The 22,345-nt window shown below is 40.3% G+C and overlaps 1 protein-coding gene across 1 annotated transcript in view; it reads right to left on the bottom strand.

Moving 5' to 3' along the window:
* Nucleotides 1-22,345, bottom strand: part of LOC105467818 (RNA binding fox-1 homolog 1) — a 2,482,591-nt gene that overhangs the window by 115,671 nt on the left and 2,344,575 nt on the right. Inside the window, 4 exon segments of the mRNA XM_071083652.1 lie at nt 424-484; nt 2,186-2,278; nt 10,783-10,836; nt 18,833-18,976. Coding sequence (XP_070939753.1) covers nt 424-484; nt 2,186-2,278; nt 10,783-10,836; nt 18,833-18,976 — 352 coding nt within the window.

The raw sequence follows: 22,345 nt of genomic DNA, 5'->3' as shown, positions 1-22,345 counted from the left end.
TTTCTGGAGAAGACTCAAAGACAGAATAAATTATGTGATTGCACCTCCAGGAATGATTACTAATCAACGAGGAGATGGTGTTGAAAAGCAAACAAACTAAACCTCCAATTCTCCCCTCAACTTACTGTAATAACCAATTAAATTCTCAAACTAATTTCCAAATAATTGCTGTATCTCAATCCCAAACAAGAGTTATTCTAGAAAGAAGGGAAAAAGGGCATACACACTTAACCTGAATACTCCATTTGCCTTTGTGGTGAAAATAATCTTATGGATGTAGGTGGTTCACTGTAGCAGCAGGTCAGTAGTAAAAACAGTGTCAATGCCCAGCAAACACAGCTTGTTGTAATGGAATCTCTGGTTAAATTACTTGAACAGTTAGAGGTAGAGAGAATTTCTTATAAAAGGCCAATCTCTACTTACCATTTGTATAAGGGTTGACGGTCTTTTTATTTGTCATTACACGTGCTGTGGCATTATTTACCTATGTACATAGAAAACTCAAATAAGCACATATTCTAGGGCCAGCTCCCAATTCAATTAGTTGCATGCATTATGACCGTGATTACTTATTAAAAAAAGAAAACTGAAAACTAAAATGCATTTTAATTTATAAAAGGCAGTAGGTGCATAACAAAATCATACATTTTTAAAATTACATGTACTTCATAACCATTTAACTTACAAATCATTTCAATAAAGCAATGTCATATCATTAAGAGTTTAATAAAGAGACAGTAAAAGCAAATTAAAAGATACTGCATAATTGAAGATTTAAAAGCATGCGTGTACTCCATGGTAACACAAACAATATTTTTTTAACATAAAATAAAATTTATATGAAGGAGCATGCAGTGGAGAAGAGAGAATAGACAAGGTACAAGGGAACATAAATGTCAAAAAAAGGGACAAACAAGTCTTAGCCGTGTGCAACACTTTAAGAGGAAAGAACCATCAGGAAAGCAACATCTAGCATTCAACACTTGGAACAAGAGCCTTTTACATCGCAAGAATTAACAAAATCATTCAAGCTTTAAAGTCACAGCTAACAAAAGGATAAAAGAGAGGGTGCATTGTTTAACACAATATGGAGTTAACAATCTGAGTAAGATGTGCACCGGTCATAACTCAATCCAGTCAGTGCCTCCCAGGCTAGCTTAGAACGTACACTCAATTACAGGCGTACCAATATCCAAAAAAATAGAGCATCAAGAAAACTTAATACGACAAGTCAAAAAAATTCACGTGGTATATATATGTATATAGATATATCAGCACTAAATACGTGAAACGGCAGATGGACTTCACCACTTACCATTCACCACCATCGCCAGCATGGGTTTGTATACAGTTACCATGGTTACTGAGAGTTTGGTGAGGGGCCTAAGCGTTATCGTCGAAGGGGAAAATGAAAGGCAAAATATGCAACATCTTACTCCAAAGACTAAAGCATTTGTAACTGGTATTAAAAAAAAAATTTAACAAATATGACCCTGTGGCTATGTTGCGGGAGATCCCAGTGGCACAAATAGCAGACTCTGAGTGTCAGTATTTTGGTATTTATGCTTTCAGTGAACAGGGGCCAGATACTGAACAGGAAATCCTGTTTGGTTATTCACTTTGTTATCAAAAGAATACAGAAATTCAAACTGGCTTCTTAAAAAAAAAAATCAGAGGTTTAGTAAAAACCTCTGATTTTTTTTTCCAAAAAAACAAAACAAAACAAAACAAAAAATACAATCTTTTTTGCTTTCCCAATTTGGTTTAATTTGCAAACCACTGTGGATCCCTCTTCAACCCTGAAGTGGAAAGAAAAAGAAAAATAAACTGTTCTGTATTTTATTTGGTTTGCAACACTGTCTATTCTTTGGAACCTATTGCACCCATTAATTATAAAACATAGAAAATAACAACAACAAAAAACCCTTTCCGATTAACCTTTCTTTTGTCTCACGTTTGCCATCCACCTTTCAGTGGTAATAAGAGTAACATAATAAAGTAAAATTTAAAAAAAAGTAAGGCCAGTTTTCCTTTTTATATATAAAAATTATATATATATATATATATAAACAATGAGGGGGAATAGGGTCACATACAAGACGCCAATGATGCATCTGGAACAACGAATGAGCGTGAAGCAGACATTTATAAAAAAGATGAAAAGGAAAATATTTTGAACATGCACCTCGATTTTACGGCCCTCTACCACGGTGCCGTGTAATTTCTCCCTCGCCCTGTCCGCATCGGCACTATTTTCGAAAGTTACGAAACCAAATCCCTGCATGCAGGAGGGAGAAGGGAAAACAACATGCAGATTATTATTTCAGTCAACGACCACTTGGTAATGTTCTCTCGCTTTATTTTCTATTTCTTGTCCTGGCTTCAGTTCTGTAACATGCAAATTAGAGAAATTATAAGAGTACTGAGATGTGCAATAATTAAGCGACAAATGTGAACAAGATATTTTTTTCTGTCACCAGTTAGCTGTAACCCCTGAAGTATTCAAAGGAGGATACCAAAAATACCTTTCTAAATGTCACTACAGAAGAAAATAAATCTAACGAAAAGAAAATGAGATCAAAATAAATTTACAGTGTCTTCACAGAGAATAAAATGAAATAACGAGGAAAAGAAAAGGGAACCACTTTTTTGACATGCAAATTAAAAATAAAATAAAATAAAACGTGTGCACGAAATTCAACAATGAATGCCAAAATCCTCTAACATTGCCTACAGAGTCATGCCGTGTGGTTTTAAGAACATCTCTTCTTCATGCAGTTTTAGGGTTATTCAAATTTGTCAATTCTACAGCCTTTACTTCTCAAAAATAAAAGTTAAAAGCCTAAAAAAGGAAAGACCTTTTTTAATAACAAATCTTAAACTCTTTGGTCTAGTAAACAAAAAAGTCACATGAAATGAATAGAAATAAACTTCAGTTGATTAATACAAACAATTCAATATTTGTGATCATACTTTCCCCACTCTTCAAATTGCATACTTGCTTTTGAATCTGACAACCTTCCATCCTACTTTATTAACCAGAAAGGGAAAGGTGTGCCCATATTGTAAAGTTCTGGCATTAGGTCAATATTTACTTTTCATATCAACGGGTAGCAAAGAAACTTTGTTAATAGAATGTATTTTGTAATAATATTCTGGCCACTTCCTCTTTTACTGATAGATAACATATATACCGTTTAATTTACCACAAGTACATTGGCTTTTAATATTTCAACCTCAAAAATCAACCCCGCTAAACAATATTGTCAAAATCCGTATTTTGTCTTCACTGACATTGTTCCTAAGTACAGAAAATATGACACATTATTTTTAAAGCCCCTAAAAATATTTGTACATCTTGTTCAGAAATATACACCAACCTTTTGAACAATTTCCACATAAATATCTCCAGCTCTTTCTGATTGTTCACTGCAAACTGGGTGAAATCAAGCAATACGTTGGGGCTCCTTTTAGCATCAAATAATCCATGTTGGCTCCAAGTTTAGTTGGGACAGTGTAATACCCAGTTTTACTAAAGAAATGTACAATAATTACAAATACATGGTAGTTACAACCAACTGGTGATAACTTCCAATCCTACATTAGATCTCTATAATGACCTCCAAATTTAAGGCTAAAGAGGTATTGGACACAGGGTGGGGAACATCACACACCAGGGCCTGTCAGGGGGTGGGGGGCTGGGGGAGGGAGAGCATTAGGAGAAATGCCTAATGTAAATGACTAGTTGATGCGTGCAGCAAACCAACATGGTACATGTATACCTATGTAATCTGCATGTTGTGCACATGTACCCTGGAACTTAAAGTATAATAAAACAAAAAGGTGTTGTCCAATGGGCTGGCTAAGGGAACTTTTCAACAGTCAGAATAGGCTCATCGGCCGCAGAGGACAGGAGATGTGGATGTATTCCAGTGAGGGTAGATGATTATTTGTCAGGATTCTATAGATAGCCATACCTCAGTATCCACTACAGATTAGTTCCAAGACACCCTTGCCCCAGATTCTCAAGTCCCACAGTCACTCCGTGGAACGTGAGTATAGAAGAAAATCAGCCCTCTGTATATCGTGGAACGTGAGTATAGAACAAAATTTGCCCTCTGTATATACGGGTCACACATCCTGAGAATACTGCCTTTGGTTGGAGAAAAAAATTCACGTGTAAGTGAACCTGCACAGTTCAAACCCGTGTTCAAGGGTGAACTGTATTGAGAAAAATAACATTTCTTTAGGGGATTGAACCAAATTACCTTCCATAATCTTTCCCATGGTGAGGCTCTGTGATTAGGATAAGCCTGAATTATCTGATTCATTTAAGATTACTTGCTCCATAACAGAAGGGGTCTTGCTTAGTCTTCTACATGCAGTATGCCCATATTGGGTACATGAATACAGTTGCTAACTGTATAGTTTGGAAATGATTGTTCTTCAAAGGGAAAAAAGAATTGAGGGTGATTTTGCTCAATTTGACAGTTCTAACTCTCGGCCAGTAGCTATCAAACATAGCCGCACATCAGAAGGAACTTGGCAGCACATTAAACATTGAGATTCCTGAGCCTTGCTTTGGATCTACTGGATTAGAATCCCAGAGTGGAGTCCAGAAATGTGTTTGCTTAAAATGAGTGGCTCAGCAATTTGATTTCCATGACCTCTCATTTCACTGTGTGATCAAAACCATCAAAAGGTTTTGGGCCAGGCATGGTGGCTCACACCTGTAATCCAAGCACTTTGGGAGGCCAAGGCAGGAGGATTACTTGAGCCCAGGAGTTTGAGACTGGGCTGAGTAACATGGCAAAACCCCATCTCTACCAAAAAAAAAAAAAAAAAAAAAAAAGAAGAAAAAAAAGAAAGAAAAAATCAGCTGGGTGTAATGGTGTGCCCCTGTGATCCCAGCCTGAGCCCAGGAGATTGAAGCTGCGGTGAGCTGTGATCACACCCCTGCACTCCAGCCTGGGTGACAGAGCAAGACCCTGCCTCCCAAAAAAAAAAAAAAAAAAAAAAAAAAAAAGCCCGGTGTGACAGCCTACACCTATTGTCTCAGCTACTTGGGAGGCTGAGGTGGGAAGGTTCCTTGCTTGAGCCCGGGAGGTTGGGGCTGCAGTGAACTATGACTGTTCCCCTGTACTCCAGCCTGGGTAAGACCCTGTCTCAAAAAGAGCAGGTTTTCATTCTTTGTAATAAGTGAATTTTGTATTGCTGATTTCTATAGATTCTTCACTATAGATTTTGACTCGGTTACTTGGAGCTTACATGTAGAGGTACAGCTAAAAACCACATGTCCCAGGCTTCTTGGGGACGTTCTTTTCCTCCCTGATGGGCTTAACTTCCTAGCAACCATAGCCATGCCACAGATTCCAAAAGGAATCAGAGAAACGAGGGCTTTGGATTTATATTCTCTCTAGGCAAGACAAGAAAATCCATAGCCCCACTGGTGTAGCTGGAGGGCGAGGTGGTGCCATTTCTGCCGATGGGAACTAGCAGTCATTATTACCACAGCACCGGGAAGAACATAGCCAGGTGAGACTGAACACTCACCCACCTGTCCAACATTATCCTCCAGAATCTTGCTCTCATGCTTCATGTCTGAACCCAAGGCAAACCTACTGCCCTGAAATCAGCATCATGTGTTTAGGAGAGACAAAGGCAGAAAGAGAAATACATTTTGAATCCCAAGGAAGGGGCACGTACTAAAAAGGAAATAGCCTGATCTATTCTCAAGTTCTCACTTTTTAAGCGAAGAGAATATATTAATTCTTTTTTTATGATTATTCTCATTATATTCTGCTAAACTTCTTTCTCTCTTGTCGGCTACTTGGTATTCCTCATTTAGAGTTGAGATTTGCCAAAGTTGGGTGCAGAAAGAACTTGCTCCAGACAGTCCTCAAAATGCCAAACAGACTTTCCTACCTGTTCCATTGGACAATTCTACCTCCCATCCAGAAAAGAAGTGGCACGGCCTCCCTGGGTTAGCAGGTTATCAAAATTCTAACCTGGGGGTTGCAATGTAACGAGAAAGCCCTCACCTGGTCCACTCCATGAGCAGGGAACCTTTGCTATGAAGCACAGGTGCCAGGCAACTTTTGAGAACAGGTGCTAAGGTTGTTTTTTTCTGACCTGCCTCATGGTCGGGATTCTAACTCAAGGAAACAGCAATTTGCAGTTTTTAAAAAGATGAATATTTTTACCTCTGCCTTAAAAAGGAGAACAAAACAAGCACATTCTGAGCCTGGCTTGCTGGGCATAGGGCTGAGTGTGATGTTGATGTGTAACTGCTTAAAAAATCAAGACTGCAAGAAAGGGGTACAGAGAAGGGGAGTCAGACACATCTTCCCAGTGTTTACCTTTAATGCTACTAAAGAAAAGAAATCGGTGGTCTGTGCCCTGCTGTGAACAGGTACCATCAGTAGGGTAGATAACGGCGGCCTTAAGAGGATTGCCAGACTGGCGTGACTTGCTTACTTTAAAATATTTTTGCAAATCATACATTCTGATCCTCCTGTATCCTAGTTATTGTTCTTTTTTCATCTTTTGTATTTTTAGGCAATATCTTCCTTTTTTGTATTCATGCAAATACACCATTTTATATCTTAAAGGCTTAAATAAAGCACGCTGGATGGATGAATGTACGGATTTTTCATCTTAGATGAAAAAATCCAGTCCTCTAGGTTCTGGTGCAGGGAAATCATATTTAGAAGAGGGGAGCTGTTGATGTGAGTATCTGAAGAATCATTTTCCGATGGGACTATAAGCCCTCTCATCTCACTTTTATTCCAGTGACCTTTGCACATGCAACTCCTCCTGCATGCAAGACATCCCTCTTTCCCCTCTCTGGGAAGTTCTTATGCATCGCTCTCTCTCTCAGCTTACATGTTGCTTCTTTCCAGAAGCCTTCTCACAATATCCGTCCGCCTGTTCAGACTCTCAGCGGCCGCTCACATCACCATAGAACAACACAGGCTACTGCAGTCACTCAGCTTCCTAGTCCGTCTCTCCTGCTACTCAGGAAAGCCCATGAAGACAGGAAGTATTTCTGCCTTACTCATAGTTGGCTCTCATGAAATGCAACAAACACTTACTGATATCTACTGAATCAAAGATCAAAGTGTAGATTTCTGTTTTTTCTTTGAGACAGAACTTCACTCTTCTTGCCCAGGCTGTAGTGCAATGGCTCGATCTCGGCTCACCACAACTTCTGTCTCCTGGATTCAAGCAGTTCTCCTGCCTCAGCCTCCCGAGTAGCTGGGATTACAAGCACGTGCCACCACACCCGGCTGATTTTGTATTTTTAGCTGAGAAAGTGTTTCTCCATGTTAGTCAGACTGGTCTTGAACTCCCGACCTCAGGTGATCCGCCTACCTCATCCTCCCAAAGTGCTGGGATTATAGGCATGAGCCACCGTACCTGGCCAGATTTCTTAAGTATATACTTAGGGGGGAGTAGCTATATCTGTCTGTAGCTCCCAAATAGAGCATATCATAGGTAAATGAGATGGTTGGGCAAATCTCCTAAAAAGGAAAAATAAATTACAGGATCATTCACCCCTGAATGCTTACAAATTCTCATTTTCTGTCTGATATCTCTTTAAAATGTGGTTTTTCTGCATTCTTGCTATTCATCCGTACATTAAGTACTTGAGTTATACATTCCCAAGATAATATGCTTACTGTCTGTGCATGTATCTTGTTGGTTGGTTGGTTGTTCTGAGACCAGATCTCACTCTGTCACCCAAGCTGGAGTGCAGTGGTACAGTCATAACTCACTAAAGCCTTGACCTCCTGGGATCAAGCAATCCTTCTGCCTCAACCTCCCCAGTAGCTTACACTACAAGTGTGTATCACCATGCCCAGCTAATTTTTAATTATTTTGTGGAGGTGGGGTCTCACTGTTGTCCAGACTGGTCTTGAACTCCTGGCTTCAGACAACACTCCCACCTCAGCTTCCTAAAGGGCTGGAATGAGCATCCACCCCTTAAGTATGTATTGGGTTTCTATGTCCGCATACATATACACACACACCCAGCACCCACAGCCTTCAGCACTGAGTGGCCTGCCTGAAGAACTGCTCTAGAGAATGAAAGGCAAGAAGGTGAGTTCCTGGCTCATAAGGGCGCACTCATTTTCTGGCTGACTGTCCAGCACCAAATGATGAAAATGAGGTCATAGCAATGGTTCAGGTTTCTGAACCATTAAAATGGAAATGCTCATCTAAATAAGGCTCTTTCCCATAAAGGATGATGTCAAGTATGAAAAATATCCCTGTGAGCTGCTGCCCCCATTTAGCAGTTCCAACTGGACTGTCTCAGTGCCATTCCAGCAGTACCTAAACAGTCAGCTCCAACACCTGCAAGACAAGCTCTTTCAGAGGGCGCATACCCACTGAGAGAGGCTATTTTAGATGTTTCCTAAACCAAAAGAATAAAGACCAAAAAAAGACAGCTTCACAAAGTCAGGATCTGGATGCAGCAAACTTAAATGGTCTTTTTCGTGAAGCCCCTAGAGATAGACTAATCATGGGAATGACGGAAGATGTCTTAAAAATAGTATCGCCATTGTACTTTCAAAATAGCAAATGATATTCTTCTAATGTCCCAAAACAGCTCTCAGAAGGAATTAAATAGCTTTCTTCAACTGGCAAAAGTTACAAAACAAAACATAAATTAAACATATTAAAAAATCAAACACATCTTTGAAGGCAGTGCTGCTATAGACAGACTGAGAGTCAGAACAAAGTTGGTCAACATTCAGGTCATCTACAATTTTGCCAAGAATACAGAAGGCCCGAGTGAACAGGATTAGGCTGGGCACATTTTTCTCTCAATGCACTTTGCTTTGCAGTTATAGAGATAGTCCCCATAATAATCTTCATACCAGAAGCAGGAAGATAGTTAAATTCGAGAATGATTGTAAAATATCTGAAGCTATGGAAAAATGACAAGGTCCCTGAAGGAGCAGAATCACAAAGTGTAATGGATTCTGTTTTGCTTTTGTTTTCACTCATCTGACAGATTACAACATCACTTTGGCCGTGGAGGAGAAAATACTGCGGTTTTCTTTCCTTGATGCAATCAGCCTCATCCTAGCTAATTAGTACTAAATCAACTTAGGAGGGAAGAAAACTGTCCAAAAAAAAAAAAAAATTCAAAGGTTTGCTTTATGGGGGCAAAGGTGGTTATATATACCCAAAAGAACTGGCACTGTGGCCTGTGACTTCAAATAAAGCCAGTACCACTTAGTGACCCTCCATGATGCTGACTTGCCCCAAATTGCCAGTGTAAGGAGAGTCAATGGGCTGAAACCAGTATCTCTCAACATTTGCATTCATAGTCTGAGGATGCAAGGAGAAGGGAACTTAAAATTCCTAACAGCCTGGGGAGTGGCAGCTAGGAGACCTGGCAGAGCTATTGAAAGCATTCACTTTCTGGTTACCAAGATCCATATCTTTTTTGTTCTCCATGATTTCTCCCTGTTAACCCCTTGTGTCTGCTGATAGGTCTCATGTGTTGTTTTCCTCAATTGGGGATTTTCATGGGGTTCCTGAGTGCTCTGTGGGTGCAGGTGGTAAGAGGACACTTGAAGAACAGCAGCAACAACCAAAGCCCAACACTATTAAGCACCACTGCCTGTTACACTCACAGGGAAGGCTTGTCATGGGTCTATTTTAAGGACAGACCTGGAAGTGTGGTTAAAACACAGGTTGCTGAGCACTAACTTGAAAGTTTCAAATTCAACAGGTCAGGGCTGGAGCCTGAGAACTTGCATTTCTAATCAGTTCCTAGGTGATGCTGATGTTCATGGTCTGGAACCACCCTTGGTTAACCACTGATAGAGAGGAGGCTTTAGAAGTGTTTGTGTTTTTTTCTTCTCCCAACATATTTCTTTTGTTTGTTTGTTTTTGAGACAGGGTCTCGCTGTCACCCAGGTTGGGGTGCAGTGGTGCAATCTCGGCTCACTGCAACCACCACCTCATGGGTGCAAGCCTCCCAAGTAGCTGGGACTGCAGGTGCTGCCACCACACCCAGCTAATTTTTGTATTTTTAGTAGAGATGAGGTTTCACCATGTTCCCCAGGCTGGTCTTGAGCACCTGACCTCAGGTGATCTACCCACCTCAGCCTCCCAAAGCACTGGAATTACAGGCATAAGCCATTGCACCCAGCCCATATTTCTGTTTTGAAACAGAACCTCTCCTGATCCCAAACCTCCCCATAGAGCCCCTGACTTTGATTAGAGCTTGGGAATCCATTTAAAAATTGGTTTCCTCGAAAAAACAAACTCAAAGCAATGGCAAATCGCAAAAGGTGGATTGGTAAACATAGTAATGAATAAAATTACATTCAAAAGGTTGGTGTATATGAGATTTTTCTCCCCTACAACCCAGGAAAATAACTGCACTTTATTAATACAGAATAATCACATATTTACCTGCTCATGAGACTATCAACTCACTTTTTAATATAAAGAACATAATTATCACTGAAAAACAAAAATGTAGCAACATCATTATTTTTTTAAGCATGGATAATTTTCCTCTGGAAACTTGATAAAAATATATATATATAAAACAGCAATTTAAAATTATTCCCCTTATACATTTTAAACTGAACCCGATGTCTTTCCCACCATTTTGAAAACGGAAGGTGGTCTCTAAAGGAACTCCCGCTGAAGTGTATTTTCACAATGAGCTGATTAAGACAGTGCAGTTGTTTCCCCTTACAACAAACATTTAAAAATAAACTAAACAATTCTAAAGTGAATTAAGTTGCTTACCTTTGAGCCTCGCTCATTAAAAATAATTTCAACGTCTAAGATTTTACCAAATTGCTGCAAAGAAATAGAAATATCTTATAAGCAAGAAGAGAAATGCAGTAGACATTATTAGGTACAGTAGTAATTGCTTCCGACGCCAATTTTTTCTCTTAATATCAAGGATATACATTTTATGTTTTATGGCTAATGGGCTTGAAACAAGAGAAAATAAAACCACCCATATTTTCTCCTTATTATGGAACACACCAACAGGGCTTGGTACAAAATATTAAGAGGTGAATTCTACTTTACTTTTTCTTTTTTTTTTTTTTTCCTGTGTGCATGTCTGCGTTCCCAGGCACTGAGCAGCAAAGATTTAAAAGTGGCTAGTATGTATATACAATGACCCTTCTGGTCTATCCCAGCAAACAATGGAAGAAACACCCTTGATGAAATGCGATTTTGATAATTAATGTCCAGTGAGAATTTGATGTGACTGGTTTTGGCTCCCAGCTCACATAAAATCCAGGAGCAGCTCTATCATATGAGACAGAAACTATGAATACAAAAGCAAACTCCACTATCCAGGCACCATCATCATGATGGTATCAGCAGTTGTAATCAGTGCTTGGGCTGAAATTCTCTCAAGATAATTCTCTATATTATTAAACAGATTTTAGATAACTAGCATGACTAGGCTCTATGTAAAGTCCAGAAACAGAGACTCAGATTATAAATAGAGACAAATAAAATGCAGACACCTGGTTAAATTTAAATTTCAGATTTTCCAGGATATGTCACACGCAATATTTGGGACATACTTATACTTAATATCTGTGGTTTATTTGAACTTCAAATTCAATGACTGCGTCTTACATATTGTTTAAATTGGTGAAATCTGGAGTTTCCAATGAGAAATGCACATCAAGCAATTCTTGATTCACGTTTCAAAATGGAGAGTATGGGCCCTAGAACTATGGGCATCAGATCATCCGAAATCCTTTCCTCCAACCTTGGAAGTTTTTCAGTTTTGAGATTACACGAAGTAGAGTGGGCATTTCTTGAGTATAATAGCGTAACCTGCGTATAAGCAGGCAAGAGAGAGGGTGATGTAAAATCATGTACCGTGGCCCAGGGAAAAATAAAATGAGAATTTTATCTCCACGCAGAATGAGAGCAAATGCCCTTTGAGTGATTAAAAATTAAACAGGGCAACATAAATATTTCCATCCTCTTTTTTTTGGTTTTGTTTTGAGCTTTCCTATCATTCCATTCACTTCTGCATTCTGGATTTTAATTGCATCCTTTATGACCCTCAGAGGTTCTGTATTCCATTTCCCCCCTGAATGGAGAGCATTACACGTACTTCCGTGTAGCAGAGGACAGAGTGACTGGGGTGAGGGGTGGGGCAGGATGAAAAAGGAACAAACAGACCACACGAGAAGCAGGGGAGGTTTGCCTGACCAATGTGTTCCAGTCAGAGTATCCAGAGATGCAGAGAGTGAATGTCAAGAGGGTCCTACTTACATTCAAGAAACAAACTATTTAGAACATACAGATGCTATCCTCTGGAATGTACAAAGAAATCCACCCTCCCCGAAACAGTAGAAACAAGTGTGTATGCCACTGGAATACAGACAGCTCAGTCTTGAAATAAAAATAGTTCTGACTATGGAAAAAAGTAACCAAAAGTTTGTCATTCTGTACCATAGAAATGTGCCCATGCCTCAGGATCCATACACTATCCAGCCAGGGGAATTAGAGACGTGCATATTTTTAGTTGTGAAACAAAGAACTACTAGTACTTCTGCTCAGAGAAGCAAAGGATAGGAAGAAACCAAGGAGAAAATACTCAGAAGAGAATACAGAAATGGGTCACATTGCTCGCACACACAATGGAAATGCCAACAAACATGCAGCTAACTCATCCTGCAATTTGTGGACTTAGATCTTTTGGTCAAGAGAATTCCTTTACAGAGCATTTTCAGTGCCCTAGTTTTAGGCAGAGAAAAATCACTGGAAATAGAAGAAAACTTTCAGATGGGGGAAATGAAGGATTTGCCGTTCAAATGTGAACTGAAATTCATAGTAAAGAAACCTCCAGTTTTGTGAACTCCTCAAGCAGTAATTTTGATACAAACACCCTAGAATATTCAGTCTATACAGACGCTATCATATTTATTTCAGGCATAAGAGCCTAGAAGCACATATATTTACAGAAAGAGAAGCTTGACAAGGACTTCTTCCAAAACCACGATGCAACTGTCATCTATGGAACATTCTCTAGGCAGTCAACCCAAAAACATTTCCTTTAAAATAAGATCTGATTGAGACAGAACCAATCAAACAGCAGTCTTAGCATGTGTCATTCCCTAAATGAAACAATGACATCAGCTGCCCTCAAATGGTCTCAAAGTTTGCTTCTGTGGCAGTTGCTGTTAGGTTGACGGTTCTCAAAGCCAGTGAAACAAGCCCGAAGAAGAATGCTGATGTAAGCCCCATTTCCAAGACAGTTGTGTACTATATTTATAGTATCAACAGTTTAATTGGGAAGTTTGCTACTAATGATGTAAACACAGCTGGCACATTTTCAATTTAAATAGACACAACTCATTCGCAGACATAACTAGCATTTGTTTGCTCAACAGCAATGTTCAGCTGCATTCAACAACGCCTCAAATCCACACAAGGTGTCTGAATAGCTGTATCAAGAACAGGATCCAGGCCAGGCACGGTGGCTAACACCTGTAATCTCAGCACTTTGGGAGGCTAAGGTGGGCAGAACATGAGGTCGGGAGTTTGAGACCAGCCTGGCCAACATGGTGAAACCCTGTCTCTACTAAAAATGTAAAAATTAGCCGGGCACGCTGGCAGGAGCCTGTTATCCCAGCTACTTGGGAGGCTGAGGCAGAAGAATCACTTGATCCTGGGAGGTGGAGGTAGCAGTGAACCGAGAATGTGCCACTGCGCTCCAGCCTGGACGACAGAGCGAGACTCCGTGTCAAAAAACAAAACAAGATCTAGAAGTTTATAGGCACACACTTGGGTAAATATGTACCAAGCATTTTTAGATGTTCTCAGATCAAACAACATTTCTCTGAAAAACTGTGAAGGATGTTCAATGGATACAGCATAAAACATAAAGGTTAGTTCAAAGATTGTGCATAGAGGCCAAGGAAAGGCATCATCCCAGTTTTTCTCAGTGTCAGCTTCGTGTTCAGAATGCAGAAGTAGAAGGTACCATGCCCTGTCCCACCATAATGGCCTCACTCCTCATAACATCATGGTAGATGGAACTTTGCATTAACATCCTAAGTACAGGCAAGCCCGTCTCATTACTAAAAAGTGATCTTGAAATCTTCCTTTGCATGTGCTGAAAGTCATGTGATCTGTTTTTTGTGACAATACAGAGACGTTCAGTGGACTATTTTCCTGCCCAGAGGGCCTATATTTTGTTTTCTTGTGTTTTTTGATTTTATTGCTGTAGAAACTGGGTCTCCCTCCCTATGTTGCCCAGGCTGGTCTCAAATTCTCGAACTCAAGCAGTCCTTCCACCTCGGCCTCCCAAAGTCCTGGGATTACAGGTATAAGCCACCACCATGCCTAGCCAAGAGGGTCTGTATTTTGACCCCTAAAGTAAGGCTGCAGAATCAACAAGGGTGTTGTGTAAATTTGAGAACTGCAGTCACTGAGCAACTGTTTGACAATTCCGTGATGGCATCCAGAACATCCATCCATCTGTTGTAGCAGAGGTCTGGATATATCACAATCCACTTCTCTCACTTCAAACCCAGAATGTTTAAATTTTAAATATTAAGTTAAACATTCTATTCAGGGCACCATATATTGCAATTAATTTGTTAGAAATCCATATATTCCTCTCGATCATCAAACATTTATCTGTAAAGAAAATGCAAGTTCATGCATGATACGTAACATGAAGACAAAGTTCCAGGAAAAAGGAGCCACGTATAAAACTAATATCCCTTCCAATGAACCATTCAATATCAATGCCACTGCACAGAACAGCTCCATTCACTTGGACCTCAACTAGTATTTTTTAAAGACTGTGGTTTCTGCTTTGTATATTGTAGCCATATAACATCTTCCCCAAGGAATGTTCCATCTCAAATGAAAAAAAATAAAATAAGATGAGCTAGAAGATTTAATGCCAAACATGGGAACAAATGCTTCCATTGAGTAGAAAGTAAAGAATATGAAAAAGGTAATCAGAATCCCAATCTTCATGAAGAAGTGCTGAAGATACAAATTAACAATAAAATGAGTCACCTGCAGTAACCATTAGGCATGCAATGGTTGCAGATGGCATGGTCGAATTATTAATGGTTACAGACGTCGTAATGACCACTGCCAAGTTTTAGGCAGTTTGAAGAAGGAGGTTGCTTTTTTGTCTTGTTTTGCTTTTGACTTTAAAATCCCATGCCTGAGGCCGGGCGCGGTTGCTCAAGCCTGTAATCCCAGCACTTTGGGAGGCCGAGACGGGCGGATCATGAGGTCAGGAGATCGAGACCATCCTGGCTGACACGGTGAAACCCCGTCTCTACTAAAAAATACAAAAAACTAGCCGGGCGAGGTGGCGGGCGCCTGTAATCCCAGATACTCGGGAGGCTGAGGCAGGAGAATGGCGTGAACCCAGGATGTGGAGCTTGCAGTGAGCCGAGATCTGGCCACTGCACTCCAGCCTGGGCGGCAGAGCGTGACTCCATCTCAAAAAAAAAAAAAAAAAAAAAAAAATCCCATGCCTGTATTTAACGAGACAAAGAGAGGGGAAAGCACAAAGATGTTTGTGACTGTTTATCTCTGTAATTGTCCTCACTATAACCCCTGTCAAAGTGGGAAGACAAAGAGAGGACAGAGCGCCAAAAGGAGAGAAGATGTCTCATGTCCAAATGATGTCAGAAGTACCTAATTGGAGTTAAACTGTAGTTTCTTGCAGTAACTATGACCTGAAAGAGGAAACCCTCCTAAATTTCCTAAACTCCACTGTGGGGAACCAATGAGAATGTTTACAGATGCTTCACAATGTGATTCCTGCCGCTAAATGTATCCTATAACAAGAATGACTCTGTGACCACCACCGTTTGGCAAGAAAGAACAGATTTTTAGTGTATAAAACTGCATTTTTTTAGAATGGTGGTTGTAAACTATGGAGGCTTAAGAGTCATTACAAGGGGGTCTGTGAATCTGTATGTTCCTGGTACTTTTATAGACAAAATTTACAGAAAAAATAAAGCTTTCAAAAAATCTTTCAGAAAAAATAAGTTTCAAAAAATGGACACACATGCTACTTGTGATGAACAAGGTTAAGTTTGTGCTACTGAATGCATGGTGCATTCTCTTAATTGATAGGCATTAAGTGTATCTATCATCTTGTCAAATTGACATCTTGTTGCTTGAAAATCTTGACTATAAAGGGTGGCACACGCATGTAGTCCCAGCTAGTCAGGAAGCTGAGGAACGAGAATCGCTTGAACCCAGGAGAAAGACTGCAATGAGCCGAGATCATGCCACTTCACTCCAGTCTGGGCAACAGAAATAGACTTTGTCACAAAAAAAGGGGGGTACTGGATATGTGCAGTGCCTCACATCTCACGCTGTAATCCCAGCACGTTGGAAGGCCAAGGTGGGAGGGTTGATTGAGGCCAGGAATTTGTGATCAGCCTGGACAACGAAGTGAGACCCCATCTCCATTAAAAACAAAAAACAAACAAAAAAAAAACTTAAAAATTAGCCAAGCATGGTGGCTTGTGTCTGTAGTCTCAGCTACTTAGGAGGTTGAGGTGGGAGGATCCCTTGAGCCCAAGAGTTTGCAGTGAGCATGATCACACCACTGTACTCTAGCCTGGGTAACAGAGTGAGAACTTGTCTTTTTAAAAACAAGAGCCGGGCTGGGAGCGGTGGCTCACACCTGTAATCTCAGCACTTTGGGAGGCTGAGGTGGGTAGATCACAAGGTCAGGAGATCGAGACCATCCTGGCTAAAACGGTGAAACCCCACCTCTACTAAAAATACAATTAAACGAGCTGAGCGTGGTGGCGGGCACCTGTAATCTCAGCTACTCGGGAGGCTGAGGCAGGACAATGGAGAGAACCCAGGAGACGGAGCTCGCAGTGAGCTGAGATTGTGCCACTGTACTCCAGCCTAGGCAACAGAGTGAGACTCTGTCTCAAAAAATAAATAAAAAAAAATAAAAATAAACAAAAACAAGTGCTCTGAAACTAGTAGATTTGGATCAAGGTTTGATGACAGGTAGTACAATTTTTTGGCAAGATCTTGCTCCTTGCCATCTACCCTAACTCTATAAGACTAGAGAGACTCAGAATCCCTTCTCTGATTCCTGTGAATATTTTGAATACCTCTGTGACTTAGCATTGTAACCTGCAGTAACTTTCACGATAACTAAGAAAAATATGGGGGGAAAGCCCCCTAAAGGGTGAAACTTGGGGTGAGCTGCAATGAGTAACACCATGAAAGAGTATCAAGACGCTTATTAAGGGGACTGAATTCAAAGCCAACATCACAGTGACACTTGATGAGAAAAAACAGACCGCACAGCAAGACATCTTCCTAACCTGACATGGCAAAGAGAATATAACACCTCTTACTGCCCATCATTCAAACCTGGTCTTACTGCCTCATACACACTTAACCTCAACTCTCACTTTGAATGCTCTGCACTTTTCAAAGTCATCTTTGACCTGAAAGTGCCCGAGGGTATCTCTGTTCTGCAGGAGTTGGAGGGGCTCAACTCAACGTTATTACCAAATGAGAGAGATAAAAGTGCAAGAGCTGACCTTTTCCTCTTAAATGTCAGCATTCAAAGCTGGGTATCTTAAATATTAGGATGCCTGCTCTGCTTTTGTGTCAGATGCATACTTGATAAGCATCGTGTGTGTAAGAAGTAAAAGGTGCAAGCTAATCCCCAACACACAGTGCCTTTGAGAAGTGAACCAGAGCCTTCCATTTTATACGGAGAACAACACCAGAGTGACTCAGAATGGGCATCTTCTTGTTCCTTTTGTGATATTTGCATCCATTTATAAACTCCTAGAGGAGGAGTCTCTGAGCAGCCCACCTTTGCTCTAAGTCAAATGTTAAGGATGTAATTCTTTTCACTGAATCCACAGGCACCTGCTATCGTTGCTGGGATGTCATGGGCAAATTGGCTACATTCAGAAACGTGAAAGAAATCCAAGCCCCGTCATAGCCTTGTCTTTTGGTTGAACGGAGGTCAAAGAAATGGCAAACTCATGGCTTCCCAAAGTGGATAGTGAAGATATCTTTGAGAAAAAAATAATCAGGGGCAAGATGATCTATAAAAAAAGCAATGCTATTATTTTCTCCTGGGCTAGTGGTGACTTATGGCCTGCTCTATATTTCACCATGGTGCCTGGGCATGGCTACCCTTCATGGCATATAGCACCACAGTAAGTGCCTCTGAATCCCTGTCACTAATTTCAGAAAAATGTAGACTTCAGGAATCAACATGAACTTAGAAACTGGTAGCTCATTTGGTGTTGGTGGTGGTGGTTTTGCTTTGTTTGCTAAAATCAGCTTTATGCAGAATTAGTTGTTCTCTGTTGCTGCATCTGAAATCTAAATGCACAGTGCCTGGGAAAGACTAGGGAATGCAGGAATACACTATGAGTCACCCTCTGGATAATCTGACAACTGCAAAAGAAAGCAAAACCAAGAGGACTCGGGGTGTATTTTTGCTACAGTATGATGTCCTGGGCCATTGGATTTAGGACTATCAATAGGCTTCTTTCAGCAGTGGGTCATTTAGGAATGTTTTCCATTTGGCCTTCAAGTTACTTCTTAGAAGAAAACCACTTGGCAAAGTAGATACATGGTGAGCATATGTACAGAAATACATGCTAAAACCATAAAAAGATTCTAGCCACAATATACCCAAAAACTAGACTCTAAAATGTTTCTCCCCGTGCAAACATCTAACCTTAGTATTGTAAATACCCCCAAACTTACATGAGACAGGGAGGTCTCTGGAAACCCCAGAGCAGGCACTGCTGAGAAGAAAGGTGGTACTTACACCAAACATTTGTCTGAGGTCCGGATCCCGGAACCTGAAGGGGATATTGGAGACATGCAGCCGCTTGGGCTGAGACTTGTTTTCCGTGTTTTCAGAAGGTTGTGTCTGGGGCTGGCCATCCGTTGGTGCTGCATCATCTGTCTGCTAAAAGAACAAGAAGAAATCGAAGAGGTTGAGTGGACCACAATGCTCTGTTCCAATGCGCTTTTGCTTGCCCTGAGTGGCAGGAAAAGATCAAAACTAAGGATTCTGAGAAGGGAAGAAAATGCTGAGGCATGCATGCATGCATTCATTCAACAAGTGTTTTCTGAGCATCCACTGAGTGCTCATGATGAATCTGGGATTGGGCAATGGGCAAAGCAGACAAAAATCCCTGCCCTCGGGGAGCATCATTCCAGATAATAAATCCATAAATAGAGTGTTGGCAGACAGAGAAAAGCACTATAGGCTAGAAAAAGCAAAGGAAGGGGACTGGGAGCTGCTAGGGTTGGGAGGTGGGGAGTGGGAACCTCATCAAGAAGGGGGTAATAATTATTACAGGCAGGAGACTGTGTATTTCTTAACTGATGCGGTTCAGAATCTGAAGATATGCCTACATAATTGTTCAGGTAATTGTGCAGATAAAATATAATTAAATGTAAAAAATTTGAAAAGACTAGTTGGCATTCTGGAGTTCAAATTACCAGCTGATTGACTTACTCTTTTGAGGCTCTAATTCTACAAACTTGTGCTGTCCACTACAGTTGACCACATGTGACAATATACATTTAACTGAATTAAAATGATATATTTAACTTCGTTTGCATTAGCTGCATTTCAAGTGCTCAAGAGCGACATGTACTTACTGCTTCCATGCTGAGTAATGCAAATACAGAATGTTTCCATCTCTACAGAAAGTTCTGCTGTGCTGTTTGCCTAGACCCTGTAACATTATTAGCATAACTCATTGTTTCACCACCCCTACCTTGCAAATAAGGCTGTATAACATGATGTTACATTGACACCCATATATAGGCAGGAACTAGGGGAAAAGTCAGTCACATTAAGTATCATTATAGCCACTGCCATACTCTCAGTTCTAGAGTTTTAACATTTCAAACATTTAACATAGGATACTTTCTCTGCAATTAGCATGTGTTGCCTCTAGGTGGCAGTAAATGCCATCCACATCAGATACCAACTTTGAAACTATGATAGAAAGCTTATGCAGAAGCCTATCAAACATATGAGTGAGGAATCATCCTCACCTATTTTATAAGCAATCTAGAAGTACATAATTGGGACAAACTATCAATATAGGCAGCCAGGTGTAAAATAATAACGACTTAGAGGAAAGAATCTTACAAAGTGAAATACAAAACACTCAGATAACACGGGCATAATTAGCAACTTTCTCAACAGCCCTGGTATTTACTGGAAGGTTTCATTTGCATTTTCCTTCCTAACACACCCTGAATTGCATGTTGAAGTAAAGACTTCCCGTTGGCTCGCAAACCATTCTTCCAAGCTGCTCTGGTACCAAAAGCCCTACCAGTTGACTTCAAGTTTTAAATGCAAAGTCATGTATTTAGACAATGTATTTAGTCATTGTGCCTATACTGTTGGATTGAATATGAAGCAGTACGACGGTCATTTTCTTAACTGGAAAATAAAGAATAATGAGTTCATACCTTTTAAGGCTTTGTGATTGAATAATGTATGCTAACTTGGCCAAGTTCCTGATACATTTTTAATAAATGGAAAGTAACGAACTGTCTAGAGTAATGGTAATTTTTTTAAATACCACAAAGAGAAATAAACCTCTTTTGAGAAACACACAGGAAAGGTTGTCATTTGCTTATTTTTAAAGTGTTTACACATCTTTACTGAGCAACTGCTTTGTGTTAGACACATAAATCAGCCCTCCAAGTCACACGCAATTCCAACTTTAGTGAATGACACCAATAGAGAAAGACAATCATAAATAGAATCATTTTGTCATTGTTTTTTGTTGTTGTTTTCTTGGAGTTGGGTCTTGGTCTGTCACTCAGGCTGGAGTGCCGTGGCACAATCATGGCTCACTGCAGCCTTGAAACCCTGGGCTCAAACAATCTGCCCACATCAGCCTTCCAAGTAGCTAGGACTACAGGCATGCGCCACCACACCAAGCTCATTTTTATTTGCAGAGACAGGGTCTCACTATGTTGCCCAGGCTGGTCTTGAACCTCTGGCCTCAAGTGATCCTCCTGCCTCAGTCTCCCAAACCACTAAGACTATAAGCATGAGCCACCATCCCCAGCCAATACAGACTGGTAAATGTTGGGATAAGAGGCAATCACAAAGGGCTGAGTAACCTTAAATCAGGGTCATATAACACTGCTGGAGGTTCAGCAAGGCTTGCCAATTCTGGAGGTTAAATTTTAAGTGGGAGATATCTAAGAGAAGAGGTGAAAAGGACTGAGGCTATACCGAGACAGGGCAGCGTAGGTGCAGAGATGTCAAATGATGTCTTGGATTCAGAGAGTATGTGTAGCTCCAGTACCACTGGTCAGATGAGGCAGGTATGAAGGGAAGGCAGGAGTTGAGGTTTCAAAGATAGTCAAGGGGTAGATCAAAGGACACTGTATGAAGCAAGAGTCTGAGCTTCATCCTAAGAGCAATAAGGAGTCACCTAAGGATCACAGCAGGAGGGTGGTACGACCAGCTTGTGACACAAATGATAAATGTCTGTTTAATGGTTGGCTGACTCACTGACCGAAAGTACATGAATAAACAAATGAATGAAGAAGTGTACAATCAACGTCACCACCTTCATGTGATAGTTGAAGAACAACGTTGTAACACTGAAACCCAAACAGAGCAGAATGTGGGTTTTCTCCGCTGAGAATACGAGGTTTGGTGCCATGTCCATGACACAGAAATGAGCTTGAATCATGCAACTGTCCCTTTTCAGATTGTAAGGGGTTTTAGCACTCTACACCCGGACTCGGAGTTTACAGATGCTATAGCTGAAACCCCCAGCTTTCAGTCCATTTTTTTCCCCATCCTGTTAGAAGTTTCTGTTTCAATGCAAAAATAAAATGAGCTCCTTCTTATCCTGAGAAGGAAACATAGATTTGGATTTGTGTACAACTGCTGGATGTTTCAGCTTAATGAACCTAATTAGGAATTACAGAGATTATGATTAAACATATTAAATGATTAATAGCATTGTGCCACTCATGTGAAAATTAAAATTAATCATCTCTAGTCAAACAGCACTTTGGAGAAATCTTTGCATTGTTTCCTTTGATAAAAACATACAATGCTCAATTAATCATTTTATAGTATATGCTTATATATAAATGCCTATAAATTGTTATAGAGAAATACCTGTATATTAAAAAGAATCCTTAAAGCATGCAAAAAAAAAAAGTAAGCAAAAAGTGTTTTAGGTCATTGTGGGTGTATGGAAAGGGAAAAAGAGGAGTTTTAGGAAGTAGAGGTTGAGGAGTGAAGAAAACAACAGGAAAAGGAAATCTCTTTCAGCCTGCA

Source organism: Macaca nemestrina, chromosome 18 (assembly GCF_043159975.1).
Source record: "Macaca nemestrina isolate mMacNem1 chromosome 18, mMacNem.hap1, whole genome shotgun sequence".
NCBI classification, from domain to species: Eukaryota; Metazoa; Chordata; class Mammalia; order Primates; family Cercopithecidae; genus Macaca; species Macaca nemestrina.
Note: the sequence above shows the minus strand (reverse complement) of the source record. Positions and strands in the feature narration are given on the sequence as shown.